This window comes from Aspergillus clavatus, genomic scaffold (assembly GCF_000002715.2).
Source record: "Aspergillus clavatus NRRL 1 1099423829795 genomic scaffold, whole genome shotgun sequence".
NCBI classification, from domain to species: Eukaryota; Fungi; Ascomycota; class Eurotiomycetes; order Eurotiales; family Aspergillaceae; genus Aspergillus; species Aspergillus clavatus.
The window spans coordinates 2459870-2482430 of NW_001517104.1; the positions used below are offsets into that span (position 1 = coordinate 2459870).

General features: G+C 51.6%; 12 protein-coding genes across 12 annotated transcripts, besides 2 other annotated features; 7 read left to right on the forward strand and 5 right to left on the reverse strand.

The window, feature by feature from the left end:
• Positions 1-267: 267 nt before the first annotated feature.
• ACLA_017370 (haloacid dehalogenase, type II) lies at positions 268-1048 on the forward strand (the record flags this gene model as incomplete). Its single annotated transcript, XM_001274715.1, has 2 exons — positions 268-439; positions 501-1048. 2 exons carry the CDS (start codon positions 268-270, stop codon positions 1046-1048), a joined length of 720 nt encoding a protein of 239 aa, XP_001274716.1.
• A 988-nt stretch (positions 1049-2036) lies between these two features.
• ACLA_017380 (RING finger protein) lies at positions 2037-2601 on the forward strand (the record flags this gene model as incomplete). Its single annotated transcript, XM_001274716.1, has 2 exons — positions 2037-2371; positions 2430-2601. 2 exons carry the CDS (start codon positions 2037-2039, stop codon positions 2599-2601), a joined length of 507 nt encoding a protein of 168 aa, XP_001274717.1.
• Positions 2602-2778: 177 nt separating this feature from the next.
• On the reverse strand, positions 2779-4841 carry ACLA_017390 (putative GABA permease; the record flags this gene model as incomplete). Its single annotated transcript, XM_001274717.1, has 8 exons — positions 2779-3261; positions 3328-3657; positions 3725-4122; positions 4174-4256; positions 4331-4420; positions 4485-4508; positions 4582-4652; positions 4719-4841. 8 exons carry the CDS (start codon positions 4839-4841, stop codon positions 2779-2781), a joined length of 1602 nt encoding a protein of 533 aa, XP_001274718.1.
• Positions 4842-5162: 321 nt separating this feature from the next.
• Positions 5163-5194: a microsatellite.
• Positions 5195-6596: 1402 nt separating this feature from the next.
• Positions 6597-6621: a microsatellite.
• A 137-nt stretch (positions 6622-6758) lies between these two features.
• Positions 6759-8151, forward strand: ACLA_017400 (uncharacterized protein; the record flags this gene model as incomplete). The annotated part of the gene is made up of 5 exons (XM_001274718.1): positions 6759-6920; positions 7007-7111; positions 7209-7433; positions 7514-7656; positions 7722-8151. The coding sequence occupies 5 exons, from the start codon at positions 6759-6761 to the stop codon at positions 8149-8151; spliced, it is 1065 nt and encodes a 354-aa protein (XP_001274719.1).
• A 162-nt stretch (positions 8152-8313) lies between these two features.
• Positions 8314-9557, reverse strand: ACLA_017410 (zinc-dependent alcohol dehydrogenase family protein; the record flags this gene model as incomplete). Its single annotated transcript, XM_001274719.1, has 4 exons — positions 8314-8402; positions 8455-8550; positions 8612-9476; positions 9540-9557. 4 exons carry the CDS (start codon positions 9555-9557, stop codon positions 8314-8316), a joined length of 1068 nt encoding a protein of 355 aa, XP_001274720.1.
• Positions 9558-10302: 745 nt separating this feature from the next.
• Positions 10303-10980, forward strand: ACLA_017420 (uncharacterized protein; the record flags this gene model as incomplete). The annotated part of the gene is made up of 1 exon (XM_001274720.1): positions 10303-10980. One exon carries the CDS (start codon positions 10303-10305, stop codon positions 10978-10980), a length of 678 nt encoding a protein of 225 aa, XP_001274721.1.
• A 226-nt stretch (positions 10981-11206) lies between these two features.
• On the reverse strand, positions 11207-12162 carry ACLA_017430 (putative phosphorylase; the record flags this gene model as incomplete). Its single annotated transcript, XM_001274721.1, has 2 exons — positions 11207-11974; positions 12046-12162. The coding sequence occupies 2 exons, from the start codon at positions 12160-12162 to the stop codon at positions 11207-11209; spliced, it is 885 nt and encodes a 294-aa protein (XP_001274722.1).
• Positions 12163-12788: 626 nt separating this feature from the next.
• On the forward strand, positions 12789-13997 carry ACLA_017440 (uncharacterized protein; the record flags this gene model as incomplete). Its single annotated transcript, XM_001274722.1, has 3 exons — positions 12789-13110; positions 13264-13324; positions 13385-13997. 3 exons carry the CDS (start codon positions 12789-12791, stop codon positions 13995-13997), a joined length of 996 nt encoding a protein of 331 aa, XP_001274723.1.
• Positions 13998-15340: 1343 nt separating this feature from the next.
• On the forward strand, positions 15341-17219 carry ACLA_017450 (uncharacterized protein; the record flags this gene model as incomplete). The annotated part of the gene is made up of 5 exons (XM_001274723.1): positions 15341-15644; positions 15701-15744; positions 16054-16096; positions 16155-16891; positions 16947-17219. 5 exons carry the CDS (start codon positions 15341-15343, stop codon positions 17217-17219), a joined length of 1401 nt encoding a protein of 466 aa, XP_001274724.1.
• Positions 17220-17424: 205 nt separating this feature from the next.
• ACLA_017460 (pyrroline-5-carboxylate reductase family protein) lies at positions 17425-18341 on the reverse strand (the record flags this gene model as incomplete). Its single annotated transcript, XM_001274724.1, has 2 exons — positions 17425-17729; positions 17792-18341. 2 exons carry the CDS (start codon positions 18339-18341, stop codon positions 17425-17427), a joined length of 855 nt encoding a protein of 284 aa, XP_001274725.1.
• Positions 18342-18746: 405 nt separating this feature from the next.
• ACLA_017470 (lytic polysaccharide monooxygenase auxiliary activity family 9 protein) lies at positions 18747-19652 on the reverse strand (the record flags this gene model as incomplete). Its single annotated transcript, XM_001274725.1, has 2 exons — positions 18747-19023; positions 19090-19652. The coding sequence occupies 2 exons, from the start codon at positions 19650-19652 to the stop codon at positions 18747-18749; spliced, it is 840 nt and encodes a 279-aa protein (XP_001274726.1).
• A 1942-nt stretch (positions 19653-21594) lies between these two features.
• ACLA_017480 (alpha/beta hydrolase family esterase) lies at positions 21595-22413 on the forward strand (the record flags this gene model as incomplete). The annotated part of the gene is made up of 1 exon (XM_001274726.1): positions 21595-22413. One exon carries the CDS (start codon positions 21595-21597, stop codon positions 22411-22413), a length of 819 nt encoding a protein of 272 aa, XP_001274727.1.
• Positions 22414-22561: the final 148 nt, after the last annotated feature.

Sequence of the window (22561 nt, forward strand, 5' to 3'; positions counted from 1 at the left end):
TGTGGTCCCGTATATTGGACAAGGATCATGTGCTTATAACACAAGATGTCCTTCTCTGTCTTTCGTAGCCATCCGTCGAGGATAGCATGCTTCAGAAGCCTGGATCTGCTCATATCGATTTGTACCATTCAAATATAAACATATCTATATCGATGTCCCCCTGACAGGAGCGTATGGATTATCGTAGTATGACATCATCCCTGGCTATAAAAAAAGGGATTGGGTCCTCTCGATTTCGACGCTGCAGAGCATCATCAATGTCCAGAAATGGGTACTCAAAGAAACCCCGTCGTTGCTTTTGATCTCTATGGCACCATACTGTCCACAGACTCCATTGTGGAGCAGCTCAAAGGACATTTCCCTCTACCAATAGCTCAGTCTCTTTCCACATCATGGAGACGATATCAGCTGGAATATACTTGGCGTCTCAACAGTATGGGTATGTCTGATTTGAAGACCAGCTCGTTCGTTGATAGGGACATAGAGTGACCAAATGGTAGATCGATATGATTCTTTCGACGACATCACGCGAAACTCGCTGCATCAGGCTCTGTTAGAGCACGGGGAAGCCCCGGATCACGCCGTTGTCAACAAACTTCTCGTGGCGTACGATCATCTATCGATCTTTCCCGATGTTGACCGTACGCTACGCCAATTGGCAGCTTTACACAACACCACTGTCGTAGTATTCTCAAATGGCACTCAAACCATGGTCACAAACTCGGTGCACCATTCCCCGGACCTGTCACCTCACAAAGATGTCTTCGCGGGCGTCATCACGGTCGAGGACGTGCAGAAGTTCAAACCCGCCCCTGCGGCGTACACCCACCTGGCCCGGAAAATGGGCAAATCGCCTCAGCAAATGGCTGATCTGTGGCTGATCAGTGCCAACCCGTTTGACATCGTGGGTGCGCGCGCCAGTGGTCTCAACGCCATCTGGGTGGATCGCAGTCGTCGTGGCTGGATGGATGCGGCGATACCGGGCCTGCAGCCAACTGCTGTTGTGCAGGAATTGGATGAGATTGTGGCTCTCATTCCAAAGGGATAAACTTCGTCCTGACGAGATTTGTCGGATCGTGAGTGTCAGCCGCAGCACATGGCAGTTAGATCCCGCCGTCCCAACAGGGAGGATACGACGGTCATGGCCGTTAGGAATGAGACCCGTGGCATGTAGAATGTGGGAATCCGTAAATGAACACGGATACCTCAGGAATGCTGGATTCATCGCTTAACCCCGTATCAGGGAGCAGAACCTTCAGAGCTGCCCTTACTTGTTTCAAGGGAGGATTGGAAAATGCTTGAACGCCCTGACCGATTGCCATGTGGTGAATCTAAACGAGTCTTTATTCCGGATGATTCCACGGGGCATACCGATTAGAATCTGTAGACACGGTAGTAACAGCCGTTATACAGCAAAATTGCTCCGTCGATAATGTACCACGAGACGGTCCCTCGATCATGCGTTGGAGAGGTGATTTTCAGAGGTCACACAGAGCTCATCCGCATCATAACAGTATCGTGCTTCCATGATTGCCGAGAGCATAGACATCTTTACTTGTTGTAGTTTCATGGGGAGGTATCACACCAATTCAGATGGTTTGATGGCAGGAATGCTTGACGGTTTCATCCTAGTCTTCTATTAGGAACAGTCCACCTGATCAACCGAACAACGTGGCTGAAGACAATGAGGAATGCTGGAGGATCTTCGACACTCGGATAATCCCGACCCTGGAGAAGCTCCGATGGAGTCTAGACTCGAAGTATTACATCGTCGAGTGACAACGAAGCAATCAGCGTTGCGAACCGAACATGTTTCGCCCACGGGAAGACCCAGCCATTGTCCTATCCCGCCAGACACATGAGTGACACAGCCACATGAGTAACAATGTGAGCCATGGATGCTGCTCTGTCAAGACCTCAGAGCAGGACACACGGACGTGTTTACTTCGGTCGGGGAGTTTACTTCAAATATCGCCATCGGGCCCAGCTGGTACGTCCATGGCGATCGCTTTTGACATCAGAGGTCGCACTGAAATATGTCTCAAGAATCCACAACCCCCGCCACGCTTATTGGGGTGATTATTGGGGCATTTGCCCTGGTGATTGTTGCCATCTTGTACGAGGGTCCGCTTGAAATCCCACACGCCAACATGCTAACCTGCGCCAGAATATTTCTAATCCAAGTACGCCGGCGAGCATCCCGCCCCGCTTCAGCCTCTACCGAAACAAAAGAGACGACGGAAAAGAGGGCCCACGGCGAAATGCTTCAGCAGCTCGAAAGTCTATGTCCTACCAAATCCTGCGAAGAGTGGCTAGAAAACGCCCAAGTCGAACAAGATCTGTCTGACCGCGATTCATCCGACATCATATGGTAAGGTTCCAAGAGGATCTCAGTTGCCTGAGCCGACGTCCAGCTAATCTCGCACCAGTTCCATGTGTTTGGACGACGTGAGGAAGTCCGATATGATGCATGTCTTGTCGTGTCGCCATGTGTACCATGCAGCCTGCCTGGAGCAGTGGTTTCTGGGCAATCATTTCCAATGTCCGCTGTGTAACCGGGCGTTTTTCCAGCAGACTGAGGCGGGGCCAGAGAATGTCTAGATACGCAGCCTTGCGCCTGTTCTGAATTGAATATAAGATCTTCTCATTAGGGGCTATACACAATGAAACGATATAAAAATCCTCCCAACGCGCGTTTCGTACCTCCAGCGCGATCGTTGCTTTTAGAATAGATCATACAGTCGACACAACGTCCAAGGCTGCCGTCTGCATAAAAGACTAACGAGCGACCTCAATGATCGGTCCCTGGTAGACCTTCCGCGCCCGCAGCAGATAGTATATCAAGGCCAGGATGATGGTTCCGATTGTGCCCACAACGCTGAAGTTCATCGTCGTGCGGTCGACCTCCATCTGCGTTGGCCAGAAGCTGAAGAAAATCACAATAATCATATAGATGATCGCATAGGCGTTGATAGCGGTTCCCACGGTGCCCGGCACCCGGAATGGGCCCCAGGCGAGCTTCGCGCCGGGCACATTGACGATCCCGTCCTCGCTGTGATCGTGCGGTGAGATGGCACCGGTGCAGCGCCGCCAGAGCAGCAGCGATCCGACCATGAGGTAGGACAGATACATACCCGACACGGCCATGGAGGTCACCCCGTTCAGGACCACACTCGAGCCAATGTTGATGAGCCCGAGCAGGCAGCAGACGGTCATGGTCAACAGAATAGCAAAGGTGGGGAGATGGTTGCCGGCGGAGACCTGGAGTTTTTTAGAGTTAGCTTGGTGCTTCCATACAGCGGTAAAAACATTCGGGGGAGAGGGTACCTTGCTCCAGATACGCCATCCGGGCACGGCTCGGTCACGAGAAAAGGACCAGAACTGCCGGGAGGTGGCAGCAAGCATGCCGATCACAGTGCAGACAGCGATGATCAACAGGATGGAGGTCATTCCCAATGCTCCCGAGATGGAGTCGGTCGCTTGGTAGAAGATCTGCATGTAGGGGTATCCAGTCGAAGTGCTCAGGGCGGCCTCCAGGTCACCCATGCAGAAGAGCGCGGCGATCAACATGCTAAAGCCGAGAGTTCCGTTGAGGAGAACAGACAGGAGAATCGAGCGCGGAAGTGCCACCGAGGCATCCTTCACTTCTTCGGCCATCTATACACCAAGAAATCATGTGAGCTCGGATCGGATCGCAGGCAACAGACGAGGATGAGAGCCATACATGAACGGCCGCGTCACCGCCGGCAAACGCAAAGACACACCCGGTCATACCGACAAACCATGACAGCCCCTGCGTGGGCCATTGGCCAGAATTGACCCAAGTGTCGAAAACCTCCTCTCTGGTCTTTTTCTCGGACATATAGGTGAGGGGGATCAGGACGCCGAAGAAGCCGAGTATATGGATCACCAGGATGAGGGTTTCAAGCCGGGGGAGGACCTTGCCTCCAACCAGGTTGATTCCCAGCGCCAGGAAGACCGCGGCCCACATGATGAGGGTACCATGCCAGGGCTCTGGCTGATAGTATTTGTGGGCGAGGATCACGGCTCCTTGGATTTGGGTGCCGGCAATGAACGAGGATGAGGCAAAGGCCGCTTGCCAGCCGATGACGGCGAGCCAGCCTGCACCGCAATTAGCGACCCGTCGAGGAGATGATTCCCGGAGTTGCTCACCAGTCATGTAACTCAGAAACTTCATGTATTTGGGGGGCGCAAGCATGGCACACCAGTGGTACTGGCCGCCGGAAGTTGGGGCCCTAAAGGAGACCACGGTCAGTTACTCTGGCTCCCTGGTGGCGGCGAAATGATAGAAGTTTTATCCATCACTTACATCGAGGCCAATTCAGATAGAACGACAAAACAACAGGCAGTCCCAGACCAAGCGAAGATGTAAGTGTAAACGACGCCTCCGGGTCCTCCACTGGAAAGCTATCAGATCAGTGCTTGTTTTATCATGGTGGGGTGCGACAACGATAAGGACCGACTTTTGTAAGGGCATCAGAAAGACACTATCACCAACAGATTAGTCTCGGTCTGGGACGGAGGGAGTAGTACGGAGCATAGAGAGAGAGATTCACTCACTTGAACAGTCCCTCCCATGTCGCAAGGATCGTACAGCTGAATCCAAGAGTGGAGAGGACGCCAAAGGTTCGCTTCACGGACGCAGATCAGTGATGGTGTCCCTCTAGTTAGGACGGGTACATCCAAATCGTCCTTACCTTCAGAACCGATTTCTTCCCTACACGTGCCAGATCGGCGACATCACGATCCTGGCTTCCTGACGGTGAGCCGATCTCCTCGTTGGCCGAGACGGTACGATGCTTGAACTCGTGCGAATCCATGGTGGGTTTGACTCAACAAGCCTAGTTGGCGGCAATCTGAACAGCTGCTGGATGCGAACTCAAAAGGAAAGTCTCGATAGAGGAGGAAGCGAGAGCTGTAGGATATATAGGATTCCAACGGCGGGTTCTCATAGTGCAAATCAGGTCCCAATTATCATCCGGTAGTCCAATCCGACCACCTCAGACGATTCTGGCCACTATCCAGGAGCAACCTTCCTAACAGGTTCTAGTGATGAATGCAGAGGTACAAGCGAGTGAAGCGACCGACCGACACTTATTATGGCTGGGAAAAATCCCCGATCCAAGCCGATAATAAGAGACTTTTTTTTTTTTTTTTTCTTCTTTTTTCCTTTCGATTTATTGCGTTTCTTTTGCAGGGCCCTAATTCCTGACCCCTGTCCGTTGCCCCCCTGGACTGTACAAGTTAGAGGGGAAATTGGTCGGCCGTGGGAAAAGCCAGGGGGAAAAAGGAAATAAGATATCAAACGTTTGGTTGGAGCGTCTCTCGACTACGTAAATAGAGTCATGATCATTGAGTGATGAACCATATTTGATATCAACCCTATATCAGAATTGATCCTGTTCCTCTAGAGCCCGGACCGTGTGATTGACAGTTCCCCCCCCATTATTGAACCTTGGATTGCATATCGATCGCGGTGCTTAGCAAGGCGTTGTGGCTCTGGAAGATCTGGTCGCTTCATCGGCTATCACGCAACCCCTTCCGGCCAAGACGCCAAAGGATCGAACAATGGGTATTATTTTAACTAGCAGATTACTCCGAGAATAATGCAAGCGGCACTGTCCAGTCAGACTCCAGCTCGATCAGCCGTCCGGAGCCCACTTCCTGTACGCAAGGCGGCTCGGCAGCGACGGGGGTTCATGTCAACGATGTAACCTCTGGCTAGTGGCTACACTCAGTACGCTTACTGAAGCGAGAATCCTTCCCGATGCTCCCCAGGAGTGGAGGCGACCAATGCACGAACCAGGATGCGTGCCGTCCTGGTGTTTCAGACAGAGAGTTGGGACTATTTCAGTAGCAGGAAGTTTCCCTGGAGAGGAGGAGAGGGGGGGAGGGGGGTTGGATTTCTGGCGGCCTGGCCTTCTGATTCAAAAGGTTTTACCTTATGGGAACTGGGAAGAAAGGGCCCAGAGTAGTACAGAGGGAGGAGTACAGCAGGTAGATCCATCGTAGGAAGGGTATCTCTCTAGGAAGAGGCAATCAGCCAATGGGCCGAGTAGAGGGATGGACGACCTTTACTCCATTTCTGGCATGGAACGATCAGAAGTCCGTGTCTGCGTCTCCTTTTAGAGACTGATGAGGGAGCGTGACTTTGATCTCCCAAAGCATTGAGAGCCCGAGACAGACACATGTGGCCAGGAACATGAGGATCACACCACATCGTCCATCCTGACTCTGGGGTAGATAGATTGTTGGACAACGGCTGCATCCATCTGGAAACGCCGAGGGTGGGAGAACCACACGAGGCGAAAAGCCCGGAAAAAAAGCAAAACCAAAAGGGCTATACGTTTCCCAGACACTTCAGTGACCACAATGCTCAGGACTTGGTCATAAATATCAGCGGACTTATCCTCTTATCAGCAAAGTGTAAGATTTGATGGCTCGGAAGGACGCAATCCCTGTCCTGGTCCGACTCGTTCTCACACACACACAAGAGGTCAACTCATCTCGATGCCAATAAAAATTTAAAAGAATAATTATAAATCTACAATATCAAGGGGACTTCCGGCTCTTCTTCTGTCTGTTTGTCTGTTTGTCTGTACTTCTCATGCTATCGATCTCTAATACCTAATATTAATATTATAATGTATCCCTCGTTCTGAGATGATTCCTGTGTCTGTGCGATCAACACCACCCTTCAACCGCTGGGGACTGGGACTGCTGGCCATCATCATATCATGGGTCGCTTCGCCCATATAGACACGCGAGATCCCGCCGTCAACATCAGCAATTGGTTCCTGCTGGTTGTTGCGATCTTGAGCGTGCTCATCCGGCTGGGAACCAAGCTACGGATCTTCAACAGGTTGACCAACGATGATTATCTGATGGTCGCCGCGCTGGTATGTCGATACAGTTTACACTCGTCCGTGTAGATCTACGCTCCTTTCGGACCCATCTCTGACGTGGGCATCATCAAATCCATCAGGCTTTGAATGTGGGACAATCCATCGCAGTATCCACCGCGGTAGCACACGGGTTCGGAGATCATTTTGACACGGTTTCCACCCAGGATTTCGTCCAGGTCATGAAGGTACGTCTGCACGATAGATCGATGTCCGATGGAGACTCTCCAGCCGCTCTGAAACTCATGCAAGCGTCACTAACCTCGTCGGACCGAACACTGCCAGGCCCAGTATGCCGCCTTCATCCTGTATATCGGAAGTCTCTGCCTCTCCAAGCTGTCGCTGTCGATGTTTATCCGAAACCTCACTCCGGTCCACAAAGATCATCTCCATGCCGCCATTCTCCAGGGCTTGATCGTGGTTCTCGCCGTGATTGCGATCTTTGGGACGGCCTTCCGGTGCCAGCTGCCGCGACCATGGGACTACGTCTATGGGAAATGCTTCAACTTAGTACGGCGCCTACTCTCTCTGATCGTCAAGACAGCTAGGGAAAGATGCACACCTTATACTAATTGCTCACCGGGGATCAGATGTCATTCAACTACTTCCTCGCTGCGTCCAGCATTGGAACGGACGTCCTGATTGTCGCCCAAGCCCTTGTTCTGATCGCGGGGATTCACGCGACATGGAAGAAAAAGTTCATCTTCGCGAGCATATTCCTGTCCCGAATCCTGTAGGTCACGCTCGGTTTCGCTCCATCACCCCCGTTTCTGATACTGATACTCGGTTCTTGTGCAGTGTGATTCTGGCGACGCTCTCCGAGATCATCCTGCTCACCCGTGTGGGCGACACCCAGGATCCCACTTACGACTACAGTCCTAGCACCATTGCTTCGCAGGTCGTGCAATGTGCCAGTATTGTCACCGCGTGCTGGGGACAACTGAAACCCTTCCTCAACCAGCTTAAATCCAACGGCTTGCGCCTTGACGGTGTCGAGTACCAGGAGTATCCACAGTCCACCAGCAAGACTCCGATGTCGCGATCGTATGGACGGTATGGATCTCAACCCAGCCGGGAGGACCAGCATGAACTGGTTCCTATCAACAACGGCCGAAGTTTAGCGACCGTCTCAGCGTCGCCGGCCTGGGATGCTGATAGCCAGTCGAGCCAAGCCGGCATCATTCGAGAGACCCGCACATGGGTGGTGACGGATGATGAAACCCGTTGAGGCCAACGAGCCCAGGCAGGGCATATAATTCTTGTTTACAGCGATGTGAAACAGGCTATATGTATTTACTAAGGAATTTCAGGGAAATTTTCCATTTGTCATAAATGTCCTTGCATTCGTGCGTCGAAGAAAGTACGCTTCAGCATGTCATGTCTTCCGTATCTAAAATTCAATTCCAACTTTCAGTGTGTCCCCTTCCGAGGGATTCTGAAAACTGTGATACGCATCGTCAATCTTCGAAAAGGGGTAATCTACAGGGATCATTAGTTGCCGTGAGCGCCAGACAGTCTTTGGGACCCTTACAATGTGTGAAGAGAACGGATGGGTCCAGTTTGCCCGACTGATAGAGCCGGAGCAAAGACGGGATGGTGACAGTGTCTACCAAGCGAGTCTTGATACCTAGGAAATTCGTCATGTTAGACCGGTTCGAAGTCGATTCACACTAGGAAATGCCGCTCACTGATATTGCGATCCCACAGCTGGTTCAGCTTCAATGCGACCGGCTGGCCATGCACACCAACATTGGCGATATGACCCCCCGCAGCCACCAGCTGCTGGGACAGCTCAAAGGTCGCTGGGATGCCCACGGCCTCAATCACCGAGTCGAATCCCTCTCCGTCCGTCAAGAGATTCAACTTTTCCATTGCCCCTGGCTCCTGCGGATTGACCGTTTCGTCCGCGCCGAGTCGCTTGGCATGTCCGAGTCGTGTGTCACTCTGGTCAACCACCACGATCAGGGACGGAGTGTACAGCTTGGCAGTCATGAGCGCCGAGAGTCCGACGGGCCCAGCCCCTACGATCACGACCCTGCCAGCGGGCTGCACGGTGGCGTTGATAGTGCCACACTCCCAGCCCGTGGGAAGAGCATCGGACAGCGCCACACAGGCTTTGGGGTCGATTTCGCTGGAGAGTTTGTACAGCGAGCAGGCGGCATGGGGAATGCGCACATATTCCGCCTGAGTGCCGTCGATGGTGTTACCCAGCTTCCAGCCTCCCGTCTGGCAATGAGAGTGCAGGTTCTTTCGGCAAGCAGGACACACGCCACACGAGGTCATGCACGAGATCAACACCAGATCGCCTTCGGCAAGACCTTGAACGGCGGGCCCAAGCGATGCAATCGTGCCCACTCCCTCGTGGCCCAGGATGCGGCCCTGCTCCACGGTTGGCACATCGCCCTTGAGGATATGCAGATCCGTTCCACAGATGGTACTGTAGAGCATCTTGACGATGGCATCTGTGGGGTTTCTGAGATCAGGCACCGGTCGGTCCTCCACGCGGTACGTGTTGGGACCTGCGTAAATCAATCCTTTCATCTTGCTCGGGATCTGGAACCATCAGCTTCGACTGTATCTCTCTCCATTCTTTTGTTCCAATAGGAGCGAGCTGACCCTTCGTTCCGTCGCCATCGTGTAGGATCGAAAGTAGTAGTTGACAGACTTTGGACAATACAACGCCTTCTGGGTACTTTGAAATCTGCCAAAAATCGATCTCAGCTGATACAGATACATTTTGACTCTATTACAACGGCTTAATTGGGGGTAAAAATACCACGGTCAATCATGGATTGTCTATCATGCGAAGATTTGACGCCGAGTTTATGGGTCAGCCGCAAGTGGTGATGCAAAGACCACGCCACTGTCGTTTGGTGACATCTCATGATTGAGCCATTACTTCCGGCTGATTATATACCGGCGTGAACTGGAGTCAAGATCAAACCGGCTATCCAGCTGACTCGGCTAGAAATGTTGAGGATGTTATCATCAGTTGGGGTGAGGGACCAGTCACATAGCACACGGAGCAACGGAAGAGCAGGATCGAGGGGCAACTAATTATATCTACCGGATTCGATGTATGGTCTAGAATATAATCCGGGGAAGAGTCCTCGGAATCCCGATCGAGGATGTGGAACAACGTCGCGTCAGACCATATGAACATGAACGAGTCGCTACTAGCAGAACAGTAAGAACATGCCACCAGATACGAATTAGAATTACCCCGGGGGTTCATGAACGGCAGCTCGCTACTATGTTCGGATAGGAATAGAATATATAAGAAAGCGGGCGATGGAAAGGTACCATAGAGACATCAGCAAATCAACAATATACAACATTTACACGTACGCACATTCCTACATTTCTTCCACGCTCAACCATGGGTTCAAATACACGGGAACTATTCCACATCCTCCTCACCACTAGCCATCTCAATAAAAACCCCAACAATGTGATCGAAAAAGTTCGGATCCCCGGCAGCTACACATCTTTACAAGCCGCCAAGGCTGCCGCATACAGCTGCCTCTTTGCCGCCGGTTACGAGAAGGAGTGGTTCACCTCCTACGAGACCAAGCCGGAGCTATTTGAAAGCAACAATCTTCCTGAGCGGTCGGGCCTGGCTGTCTATGCTGTCGCTCCGGACGGCACCGAATTCCGGGTCCATATCATTACGACTCCAGTGGATGCGAAACTGGCCGATGACGTCGTTGAAGGCCATGTCACCGGGTCGCTGTACTACGTGGTGCAGGCCGACGTCGAGTACGACGCCGATGAGGGCAGCCGAGTTCGCGACATCGACATCGAAGGCGTCTTCCGGACCTACCAAGAGGCCAGAGAGCTGGCCAGCAAGGTCCTGCTGTCCAAAGAGGGCAAAATCACCAAGGACAGCTTTGCTGCGTATACCGAGGCCGAGCCCAACGAGAAGGATTGCGGCTATGGGGAGAATGTCATCGTCCGGGCTGTCTCCGACTACGGGACGAACTATTTGATTTCGGTTGTCAAGAATCAGGGACTGGAATCAGTGAGTCTGGCGGAAGCCGCTATGAAGATTCTATAATGATCAACCCGTCTAGAGTCATGTCTTGCTAGACGGATTCATGACTGAGCCTGTGCAATAACGATAATGAGCTGTACATGGGAATGACAAATTTGAATTTCTCCGGCCGCCGTGCGACGGCATTCCGTATATCCGTCTACCTTGTAGTCTATACTGGGGATCTCAACATCGCCAGTAGGGACCTATATCATGTTTTCAACCCTGCTCCGAAGAGTATGGTACCCGATCATGGCTTGGGCACTCCTAGCTCAGATAGGACTCTCGGAGGTCCCACCTCTCTCCAACGATCGAGTTGTGAATCGTTCGTGAGCCAGACCGACCCCATCATCCCCGCGGCATTGGCAGTGATCCCCTCGAAGTTGTTGCTGCGCCGGGGAATGACGACGATCCATTCTCGAACCAGAGCGACGTTGTGGGGATAGTACTCCGGGTTTTGCTCGTTGCTGGAATGACCACTCCAAGCCTGCTTGGCTTGTGCCAATAACTCTTGGTAAGCCTTGAAGATCGTCGCCCACCCGTCCAGACTTTGGAAGTCGACAGCATCAAGGTACCGAATGAAGTACTGATATGGTATCACCCGGGAAGCGGGGTTAGGATCGTCCGGAAACAGGTAGCCTGGACGAGGCAGTATCTGCAGGTGTTTATGCTCCCTACTGGAACCCGCCAGCGGCGAACAGTTGTAAATGGCATAGTGGGGAGACTTCAGGGAGTCAAGGACGGTGCAGACCGCAGCAAAGTCCGCCAGACTCAGCGGCTCATGCTGCCGTTGATACGAATCACTAGTCAACAGCAGTAATTGCGGTCGGAAAACGGCAAATTTGTTGACGACAAGGAGATGCGTATTGCGAATGGTGTCGATCAGTATGCTGGGATCACTGAAGCCAATGTCGCTGCCTGGACCGAAGCAGCCAGGTGGGTGGGCACTGTCGCTTGCAGTGATGGACTCGCCCGAGGCAGGCTTGGTGAGCAGCGAGGTACTGATGTGGAATTCAAGCTGCAGCAACTTCTTCTTTAGTGTACATGCGAAGGAAGAATATTTGCATTGGCCGCGGAATCAGATCTCACTGGGAACGCCTCATCGTCTAGCCGGACTGTCTTTGGCGGGGTATAGAAGATGATCTGCCTGGCCACCAAATCATCAAAGGTCGCCAGGAGCGCCTCGTAGTTGAGAACACTTGACATCATCACGAGGAGGATGATCGATCCCGAATGGGTTCTCTTTGAATCCGACCGACTTGTTGAATAAGGAGCAGTCCTCAGCAACAGGGATATATACCTGTGAGGCTGTACGGAGTATATAGCGGACTATTTATATAAAGATAAAGCTACTAAAATCGATTTTTTACTACGGAGTATCATCTATTAGTATTACTTAGTACTAGGAGTACGACTTTTCTATAGAGTAGATATTATTATTGGCTTATTTATTAATTAATTAATCTAACCCCTATATTTATTCTCTCTCTCTTCATTATCCGTGCACCTCTCTTACCTTTCATTATACTGTGTTTATTAACCTTATTACTCCTGAGTCTTAACAGTGATTGCACAATATGCTGCTGGTCATTATCAGCTTGTGAGTATTTCTCTCTGGAGCTAGAATAATGAATTTTCCAGAAAACCTAACAGATACATAGCTTCCCCATACCTCCCCTATCTTCCCCTTAGCTTTCTTTTAACCTGCCATGAATCCTGATCTGGAATCAAGTATCAGATTCTTTGAACATGATAGAGCGTGAGATTTTCCCTACCTGTACATTGTTCGAAACTAACACACATCTCCAAGTCCAAACACGCCTAGGCTATCCATGGAGATTAGGCCTAGTGATGTTATATCTCTAAAGGACCCGAGAGGGATCATCATCACTATCCGCCGGGCAGAAGATGACTGTAGCAAGCCTTGTATATTTCGCTGGAACTTCCTGCATGATGGATGGGGTCCTTCTGGCTTCGTGCTCTTTCAACACACGTCAGACGGTCTAAAAAGGGTCGAAGGAACACCCGAGTCGCCACCTCCCCAGACCTTTAAGCTTACGGGATATGAAGTTGAGACAGAAGAACTTCTTCCTGGCCAAACTCTCCAGAGAAATATAGGTCGACCGTATCCCTTCTGGGATTATATGGTCGCTGGTGAGAGATATGAGCTATTCTGGCCGGGGGCGGAATATGCCTTGTGGGCTTGAGGCACCGTGCGCGAGCATTGGGATCAAGCAATTGGGGTTAATCTGGGGCTACCCCGTGTTGTCATCCCAGGGGGAGCCTGTTGTTCTCTTACTTGCGTAGATGAGGAAGACCTTTCGAACTTTCAGCCTGATGACCCTCGGGTGGGGAAGTTAGAACGAATGTGAGAAATCTTTGAACGTGATGTTCTATCTTTCTTATGACTGATACACTCTCTTTGCAGCCCTGGAACCCCTTGTATAAGTGTGTCTCTGGATGGCCCATCGGAAATCTCTCAAACAGAGCAACTTTGTATCACAGTGAAGATCACCTATGATGGTCTGACAAACGAGGATTACGAGGCTATCTCTGCTGATGCAAAGCCGATCATCATACACGATTATCCTTTTTCTTGTGATCACTTTCGAATACAACGCCGCTGCCACGATTACGATCCGTCGAAGAATTCGGACGAGGTTCCCCCACAGTGGAAGACTTATTTTGACGACGAACGGAATGCGGGTTGGATGATTGTCGATGAACCCGACGTTGAGGTCAACGTCGCGGATTCTATGTTTTTCCGCAGCCTCCAACCAGGGGAAAGTTTCGTTAGACACATTTTCCTTCACTATCTTGATTTGCATCCTGATACAGTGGTCGGCGACACGTATCGATACCAGTACTGGGGTGGCTGCATTGACTGGTGGACTTGGGGTGATCGCGAAGAACATGCGAAGACAGTCGTGAAATTACCATGTTGGCTGAATGCTCATGTCGTTGAGCCCGCTGATAATGATGGAAGACCGGTTATAATGGTCCCGTCATCCAATTTTGTCGAGTTCACTATTGTTGGTTGATTTGAAATGGATTCTCTTTCGTTTTGACCTCACCGCACCCCAGTCTCGCCAAAGAAGAGGAGGTCGAGGACCAAAAAACTTAGGGCAAGGGGTCTCCCTACCCCAGACAAAGATGAGGTGATTTCAATCTTGGTGTATTTCCTCGAGATATGTTGGGAATGATCGAAATAGTTCTGATTGACGAATTTTCTATCCCCTGTTGAACATCGGTCTTTCTGAGCATCGCGTATTTATCATCGAAAGTAAGACTTGCTTGAACGACAACCGTGAGGCTGACAGCATTGATATAACAGGACAGCTGATTTCTTTCATTATAGGCTACACGAGTGCGTCACAGGCCATGAAGAAGTTAATGCTCTTTTCCGGGGCAAAAGGTTAATTAATAACTCACATGAGCGATCCAATATTCTTAGTGGCATTGCACGATTGGATATCATCTCAGGATGGGGTGAGATCAGGATGTCGTGTTCTACCCACTACTCATTGCAGACAGCGCATGTCAAAGACACTGTTGCAGTTGCCCGAAGCAGACATGACAGGAGTCACTTTCCGTTCCCGATGAAAGCTCTTCGAGAGAGCCAGGGCGACGCAGTCCCGTATTGAGGGCCGCTGAGAATGAAAGATCGCGGTTCTTGAGCAAGGTGGGGGAGGGGATCCAAGTCAAAGATGAGTGTGGACAGTGATCAGGCTGGAAGGAAGGGCCAGTTTAACTGCGCCTAGAAGGCAGCCAAGATGAATTGTGACAGCGAAAGGGAGGACCGTCGCGGTCTATCGCCAGGCGAACAGGAACGCTAACGCCCCAGGCCTTAGGTGGACAGCCCCGGGACTTCAAGGGGAGTAGCTTGAACCAAATCGTCAGCTGTTCTATGATAGAGTGAGGCTTTCCACATCCCGAGGCTTTCTCCAGACGAGTCTAATTTGGCAGTCAGCCTACACCACCAACACGGGATGAAGACATGGAATATAATTCTTGGCACGACAGCTGTCAAGCAGCCATTCAATCAGTTTGATTCCTAGTTGCTGACTGCGTCGGCTTGGCCAGTGGTCTGGTGGCTTGGTCCTTGGTGCTTGCTGGGATCGGCCGCTTCTGGCCCCCAGAGTCAGCCAAGCAGCGAATCTCAAGTCAGAGTGAAAGATAGAAGGGTCTTTGAAAACAAAAATGAGCACAGACCTTGATTGTGGCGTGTGAGATTGCAGAAATACGAGGCTACTGATGGCATGCAAGGCTGAGATTCTTCATGCCTTATATACTTCCGTCGAGACCACCATGGCCGTTCATGCAGTGGCTGTTCAATCCGATCACATAAGTTATCAATTCGGTTGAAAAATTTCAAATTATCACCATGGCAGAAGAGGATGATATTCACTTCTCCCGCTTGGAAGCGTCCTTTGTCAAGACAAAGGTGATGCCACGAGCGAACTCCATCGAGATGAAAGACACCAACCGCCATACTCAGGCCGGGGATGCCGAAGCCAGAGATCTGGAGTTCGACTTTGGGCTCGATCGCAGCCACTATCCCTTGGATGACCTCCAGTCGCTCCAGGATGTTTTCTCTGCGGTCCAGCACGAAGCGCACGCCAAAAACACTCGAAACTTCTCCGATCAGACTCGAATCGAGTGTCTTGACGCGAACGCAGACAGTACCAGTTCGTCCAACGCATGTCATGTCAAGGAGTCTCTAGCTGCAGCTAATACCATCCAGCTTGGCGCAAACTGGACTCGGCACCACTCTCCGATCTGCTCAAGGTAGGTGGAAGATGGCTGCACAGGTCAATCCAGGCTAATGGATCAAGAACATCGATCAAGCACCTCCTCCGGCGCCTGGGAATATGCGGCCGCGCAGACTACTTGCATTGTACATTCCACTACCTCTGGCATGACCGTGTAGTACTGACAAGAGGTAGCTTTGTACCGCTAATACCGGAGAGAGACACGTCTTTTGGTAGTCGGGTTGCAATGACTCAAGACAATACCAAGCAATTGTTCAATCGTCTGAGAGTGAATCCCCTCTTTATCACGAATCTACTAGGAAGACCAGATTACTGGGCACCACAGACTCGATGGGAAACAGACAGCGAGGGTAACCTGCTGGCCTGTGGTATGTCATGCCCGCCTAGTTCAAAGAACAGAATCCTTGGCTGACGACAATCTGATAGACTTCTTCTGCCAACAGCCGCGGTGGAACTTGCACTACCAAGGCGCCCCCGTCTCAGTCTATGTACGCTATAATGTGACGTTGAATCTGACAGCATATATCATTTCACATAAAATGGCGGATACCAGTATCGAGGCGCTACACGAGATTCTAAATCTTGCTGTCAGGGCAGCTTCACCCAATCGAAAGACCCTCGCCTTGCTGCAAGATCCATTTGACATCGCCGTCATCCTCTCCACATTGTCGTTTGAGGCTTCGAAACACCACGTCGCGCGATTCCGCCGATTCATGTGGACCCAAATCAACAAAGTGGACGACCACCTGGCGGGACTTGAGACCAACGACCGTCGCAAGTTGGGAGCACTGACCAAGGAGATCCAAGTCATCTCGCAGAATGCCGATTCTCATCTGATCAACGCGGATGTCGCGATCATCACGGCCACTGCGATCCGCAAAGCGCATGCCCGCTTACACGAAGCCATTGCAAGTCCGGCGCGGATTCATGAGCGAGCATCGGATTCGATCACCTACGTGATAGAATCCATGGAGAAGCAAAAGATCTGGTTCCTGAACTACAAAAACCGCAAGGACAGCACCATGGCGCTGGTGTACAACCTCGTGACGCAGCAGGATGCTGCGAGCAATATTCAGCTGGCAGCCAGCATGAAACAAGACAGTACCAGTATGAATGGCATCGCCGCCCTGACTATGGTCTTTCTTCCTGGCACATTTATCGCGGTGAGTTTTCCTCACATCCTGTCCTATCGGTTGCGCCCATCTGACATCGCCCCAGACCATCTTAGACGCGGGGATATTGTCGACAGGGAGCGACGGCCACAGCATCGAGGTATCTTGGGTGTGGTGGCTCTGGGCGGCAATCACGATTCCTCTCACACTCATTGTTCTGGCATCCTGGCGGTTCTATAAGAAGCGCAAGGCCACGGTTCGATCGGCACCTGCGCCGGAGGATGCAGACGAGGATGCAGCACGATCTACCATAGACTCCTGGCGTGCCAGGCGGCTTTCGTCGTGGAGCCGACGGGAGAGCGTTGCCACCAAGGTTTGAACGAACTGCTGCGTAAATGTATTATATAATGTCAACGATACCCTTATAAGAGATAAATAATGCTGCCGGATATGCTTGGATCGGTGGAGGTTTCATACAGGGGTTTCCCTCTTGAAGTTTTCATTCGCCTTGGACATAATCTCTATTCATAATTAGACAGACAGACATGATGCTTCATTAAATATCCATTGAGACCAAACCCCCTCTACAGCTTTCCAAGCGTCTCTCCGAGCTCTGCGGCCCGTGAAGTGGCAGACTGCACGGCCTTGTCGACGATGTCCTTGAAGTTCAAGGCCTCGAATGTCTGCAAGGCGGCATGGGTGGTTCCATTCGGACTGGTCACATTCTTGCGCAGCTGTGCAGGCTCCTCCGAAGACTCCACGAGCATCTTGCCTGCACCAAGGCACGTCTGTGCGGCGAGCCTCGTGGCCTGCTCCTTGGAAAGACCCAGTGCCGTGGCGCTGGAGATCAAGTGCTCCACCATGGCGAAGAAGTAAGCGGGTCCAGAGCCTGGTCGGAGTTAGTACCAGCGTGTCATTCATAGAAATTCGACCGGACTCGAGATTGCTTACCAGACAGACCGGTAACAACATCCAGCAGCTCTTCACGATCAACCCACTCGGTGGCCTTGCTCACACTCTGCAGCAGGGCGCCGATGAGCTCCTTCTCCTCCGGAGTAACGTCGTCGCTGGCCAGAAGGCCGGAAGCACCCTCCTTGACCAGGGCGGGGGTGTTGGGCATGACGCGAACGATATGGGCGCTGCGTCCATCACTGGTCGTGAGCCACTCCTTCAAGCTGCTCAGGGTGATGCCCGCCGCGATGCTCACAACCACTGGCAAGGTTGCCCGCTGCGACCAGGCAGCGGCAAGCTCGCGGCAAACATCCTTGGTGACCTGGGGCTTGACGGCGATCACCACGATATCTGCGTCTCCGGCGGCTTCGCTGTTGGAAGTGGTAGTCTGCACTCCCACTTCGGCAATCTTCTCGCGGTTGACGTCCCAAGGCTCCGACACGAGGATATTGCGGGGGTTGATGTCTTGGCTCACCAGACCTCTGATGATGGCCGACGCCATGTTGCCGCCGCCAATGAAGGCGAGTTTGCTCTGCTGAAGGGAGGCCATTTCGATACTGTTTTATATGAATTTTGGGTGCAACAGAGATGCAGCTGTCAACTTTCGGGGTGATCTTCTCTGATATATGTAACTATTCGAACGACGCGCGGGAGAAGTGGCCTCGGAAGCACAACGGGCCGATCTCGCTCCACTTGGCCATCGCGGGGTACTGCTGCTTGCCGGTTCCGGCCCGGTTTGTTGCATGCACAGTATACATTGATAAATAGATAAATGATACTTTGGATGCTGGGACGGAGAAAGTATATCCAAAAATTTGACAAGAAAGCTTCCTCGCCGGATAAATCTTATTGTAAAAAGTGTAGAAGTAGAAAAGAATATAATATAGCTACATTTTCCCTCTCGATGCGTCTCCTGGAAGTTTCGCGCAGGACGGTTGGACAAACAGTTGTGCGCTTACTCCTCACCGGCCTCAACCTCGACCTCATCCGCAACCTCAGGGGTATACTCGGGCTCGGCGATAAAGTCACGGGGGTGGCTGCGGTGATCGCGGCCGCTAGAGGCGGAGCTGGCACCACCATTCCAGACCTTGGGACCGGGCATGGGGTAGGGCTTGTAGCCATTATAGATGCTGAAGTTGAACGAGGGATCGGTCTTCTTGTAGCCGCCAGGGAACTTGATCATGGGGCCAGGCTTGCCCTTACCACCGCCGACAATCTTGACCTGAGCACAGCTGGAAAATGTAGGTCAGAATAAGCCACACGCTTGATTGGGTAACAGAGGGAATAAATAGACTCACGAGTAGTAGAACTCGGCCTGTCCAGCATGGGCTCCGTGGACACCGATGTGCTCAGGGCGAATGAGATACTCTCCATCGGGAGTATCAGCAGGGATGGTGAATTCAACGCGGTCCTTGTTGTACGAACACCAGGCCTCCCTGGTGAAGTCGGCATTCTTGTTGCAGACACTGTCCTCAAAAATCTTGAACCAGTCTCCATCACCCTGGTAGTTCTTGACGCCGTTGGGGGCCTTAGACATATACACCAGAGATGGACCTGGGTGCTGAATGTGGGCGTTGACAGCCAACTTGAGGGCCACCTTAGAGCCAGCCTTGATCTCAGCAACACCAGTCTTGCCAGCAAAGGTAAAAGCACCCTTATTGCAGCGGAAATCAGACATATCGGGTGTCATGTTGTCGCGGACGTTATTCCACTTGGTGGGGTTGTACTTGTTAGGGCGAGTGTTAGAACGGACATACTGGAAGCTGGCAGTCTCCTTGCCGTTGACGATCAGCTTGTCGAAGAAGTAGTGAGCCGAGACGAAGGGCACCAGGGCCACAGCGGTGATGACGGACAGCTTCATTGCGGGAAGTGTTTAAAAGAGCGGGAAGATTGTAGTTGGTGTAGCGAGTGTCAAAAAGGGACCAGCCCAATTAGCAAGAATGAGATTATTGAAAAAGGGAAAGGAACAGAAAAGAGAGAGATGCTTGAGAGTCTGTTGAGGAAGTAGATGGATGGGAATGGGCTCATCCTTATATACTTCTGGAAGCGCACCATGCCTTGGGCCCTTGACTCTGCGGAGCTTGCTAGTCCCAATCTCGAAATCTTGACTTCGGACAATTCGTGTCTCGAATTTCCAACAGCGCCAAGATATGCCAAGATTCCCGAGAGCTCTCAAGTCTCAAGTCTAGACAACGTCTCATCTCAGTGGGGTAGATGGCTGAGCGGGCTGTCATTTCGAAGCACCTAGCTGTGACCCCTGGTTTCAGTATATATCATCCTTGGTGGCCGGGGATTTCTAGTTAGATTCAAGATCTAGGTCGATGGAGCTTCCTCCTTGCTGGGAGTCAGGAGCGCCATGTTCCATCCAGGGACCCTGTCAAGCCACTCGGCTTCTCCCTGATTCTCGGGCTGCCAAAAGCAGAGACGGATAGAGTTACCGGATATGGCACGGCGTTCCAATTTGCTACAGCAGTACTAAGTACCACCTTATTGTCTCTATGTTGTGTCTCACAACTTGTGAGACCCCTAGTTTTCCAAGATTGTCGGAGTGAAACAGGGGCCCAGCGACTATCCAGGGACTAGTCTGGTGGTAGAACTGGAGTATCACCGACTACGGGTTACCGACGAGCTAGATAGACTACGGAGTAAAGCTCATTCCTTTCATGTAGACCCGTGAGCTGCACTCGGTTGCTCAAAGATTTCCGCTACTCAGTAATCCAGTCCCTCATAAGTTAACCATCTATCTGAAGAACAAGATAGCGGGTGCTTCTTCAGATTCAAACATGTGCAGAACAAGCATAGAGGCAGCCTCGGCCTCGTGCGTCTGAGGAAGCTCAAGGACATTGAGAGTCAGGAGGATCATAGCCCCGGGGATTCCATCAAGTGGCTGCAAAGCTTGGCGTGATTTATACAGAGCATATGATTTCTGTAACTCTGTATCTCTTGGATCTTGCACAGTGCGATTAAACTGCCCATGACTCCTCAGGCTTTTACCAAGTGGTACCTGCGTCTCAACGGTGGACCGGAAATATCAGGGCTCCAGGGGTCCTGGTCTAATGTTCCATGGGCTCCCAGTAGTGGAGTCCTTGCCGATCGAACCCTAAACTCTAGGCTCGATCCAGCTAAGCAGTCTTAATCTACGACGATCCTACCACAGGAATGGTTACAAGACGCCTGCAAACAAAGTGATGAGGATGGATAATAGCGAAAAGAAATGTCTCATGCGCGTTTCACACGGTCCCTCTTGACCAGCCCAGTCCTCCCATATGCACGGGATCCTGAAGCCGTACCATCTTGGCTCAATTTAAAACACCTGATGTGGCTTGGCTTGGCTATCTATCTCGTTCCTCGTCGTCGTCAATCTGGAACAAGTGACCCCATATTTTTGGGTTTTTTTAGAGTTTGCACTAGTGTAGAAAAATCCATCTGCCGCTATGCTTTTGAGCCGCTGTGGGCAATGAGCTGTAGTAGACGATATTCACTGAGACGACTCGTTCCGAGCCTTCCTGTTCTGGCACGCGAGGAATATTCTCATCGAAACTCGGCCCCGGGGACCATGATCATCACCTGATATGAGTATTGCAAGAGTACAAGTAGACAGAGGGCGCCATTGCCAGGATGGGAGCCATCCCAGTGGAAGAGAGTCCTTGGCTGCATTGCAGGCATCAATATCCGAATCATAGCCATACCTGCATACGCTATTCTCATTTAGTTACCGTTATACCCATTGGTAACTTCACATCCTTGTCCTATTCTCACTCGAAAAGCTATCATCCTCTTTTCCAAGGGCCCCTACTCCAATCATGGTGCATTCCATTCTGCTCTATACTTTTCTCGCGCTAAGCGTCTTTCTCTCCCCCGTTTTCGCCGAGGCTCGATCGCCTGGCTGTGGCAAGCTCCCGAACCTCAGTAATGGTGTTCACAAGATCAATGGTCGCGAATATACGCTCAAGGTACCCAGCAACTACGACAAGAACAAGGCATACCACCTGGTCTTTGGCCTGCACTGGCGCGGAGGAAACATGGGGGCTGTGGTAAAGGGTGAAGGGGTCCAACCGTGGTATGGCCTGGAGAAGCGTGCTCATGGCAGTGCCATCTTTGTTGCCCCCAATGGAAAGAGTGCTGGTTGGGCCAATACTGGTGGTCAAGATATTGCCTTTCTTGACGCTATCATCAAGGAGGTTGAGAGCAACTACTGCGTCGATCAAAGCTCTCGGTTCGCGACTGGCTTCAGTTGGGGTGGCGGCATGTCCTACGCGTTGGCCTGCTCGCGTGCGAAGCAATTCAAGGCTGTTTCTGTCCTGAGTGGAGGCCTGATCAGTGGGTGCAGTGGTGGTAATGATCCAATTGCGTATCTGGCCATCCATGGCATCAAGGATAATGTACTGCCTTTTAATGGAGGCATTTCCCTGGCCAACAGATTTGTCAAAAACAACCGCTGCCATCAATCCGAGATTCATACTCCCAAGTCTGGCAGTCGGAGCTCCGTCCGTACGGACTTCCGAGGCTGCTCCAAGCCAGTCTCATTCATTGCTTACGATGGCGGCCACGACGCTGCGCCTCTTGGGGTTGGAAGCTCCCTGGCCCCGGATGCCACATGGAAGTTCTTCATGGCGGCTTGAGTGGCAGCCAGTGGTGTCGGTATTCGATATCAATTGGTTGACTGCAAGGCTCGAGCGATCTCTCACATTTGTATATATACGTGTTCTTTGTAGCCCTCATCTTTCGACAGTTGCAGCATCTGCTGGGCAGACGAACCAGTCGCTATAC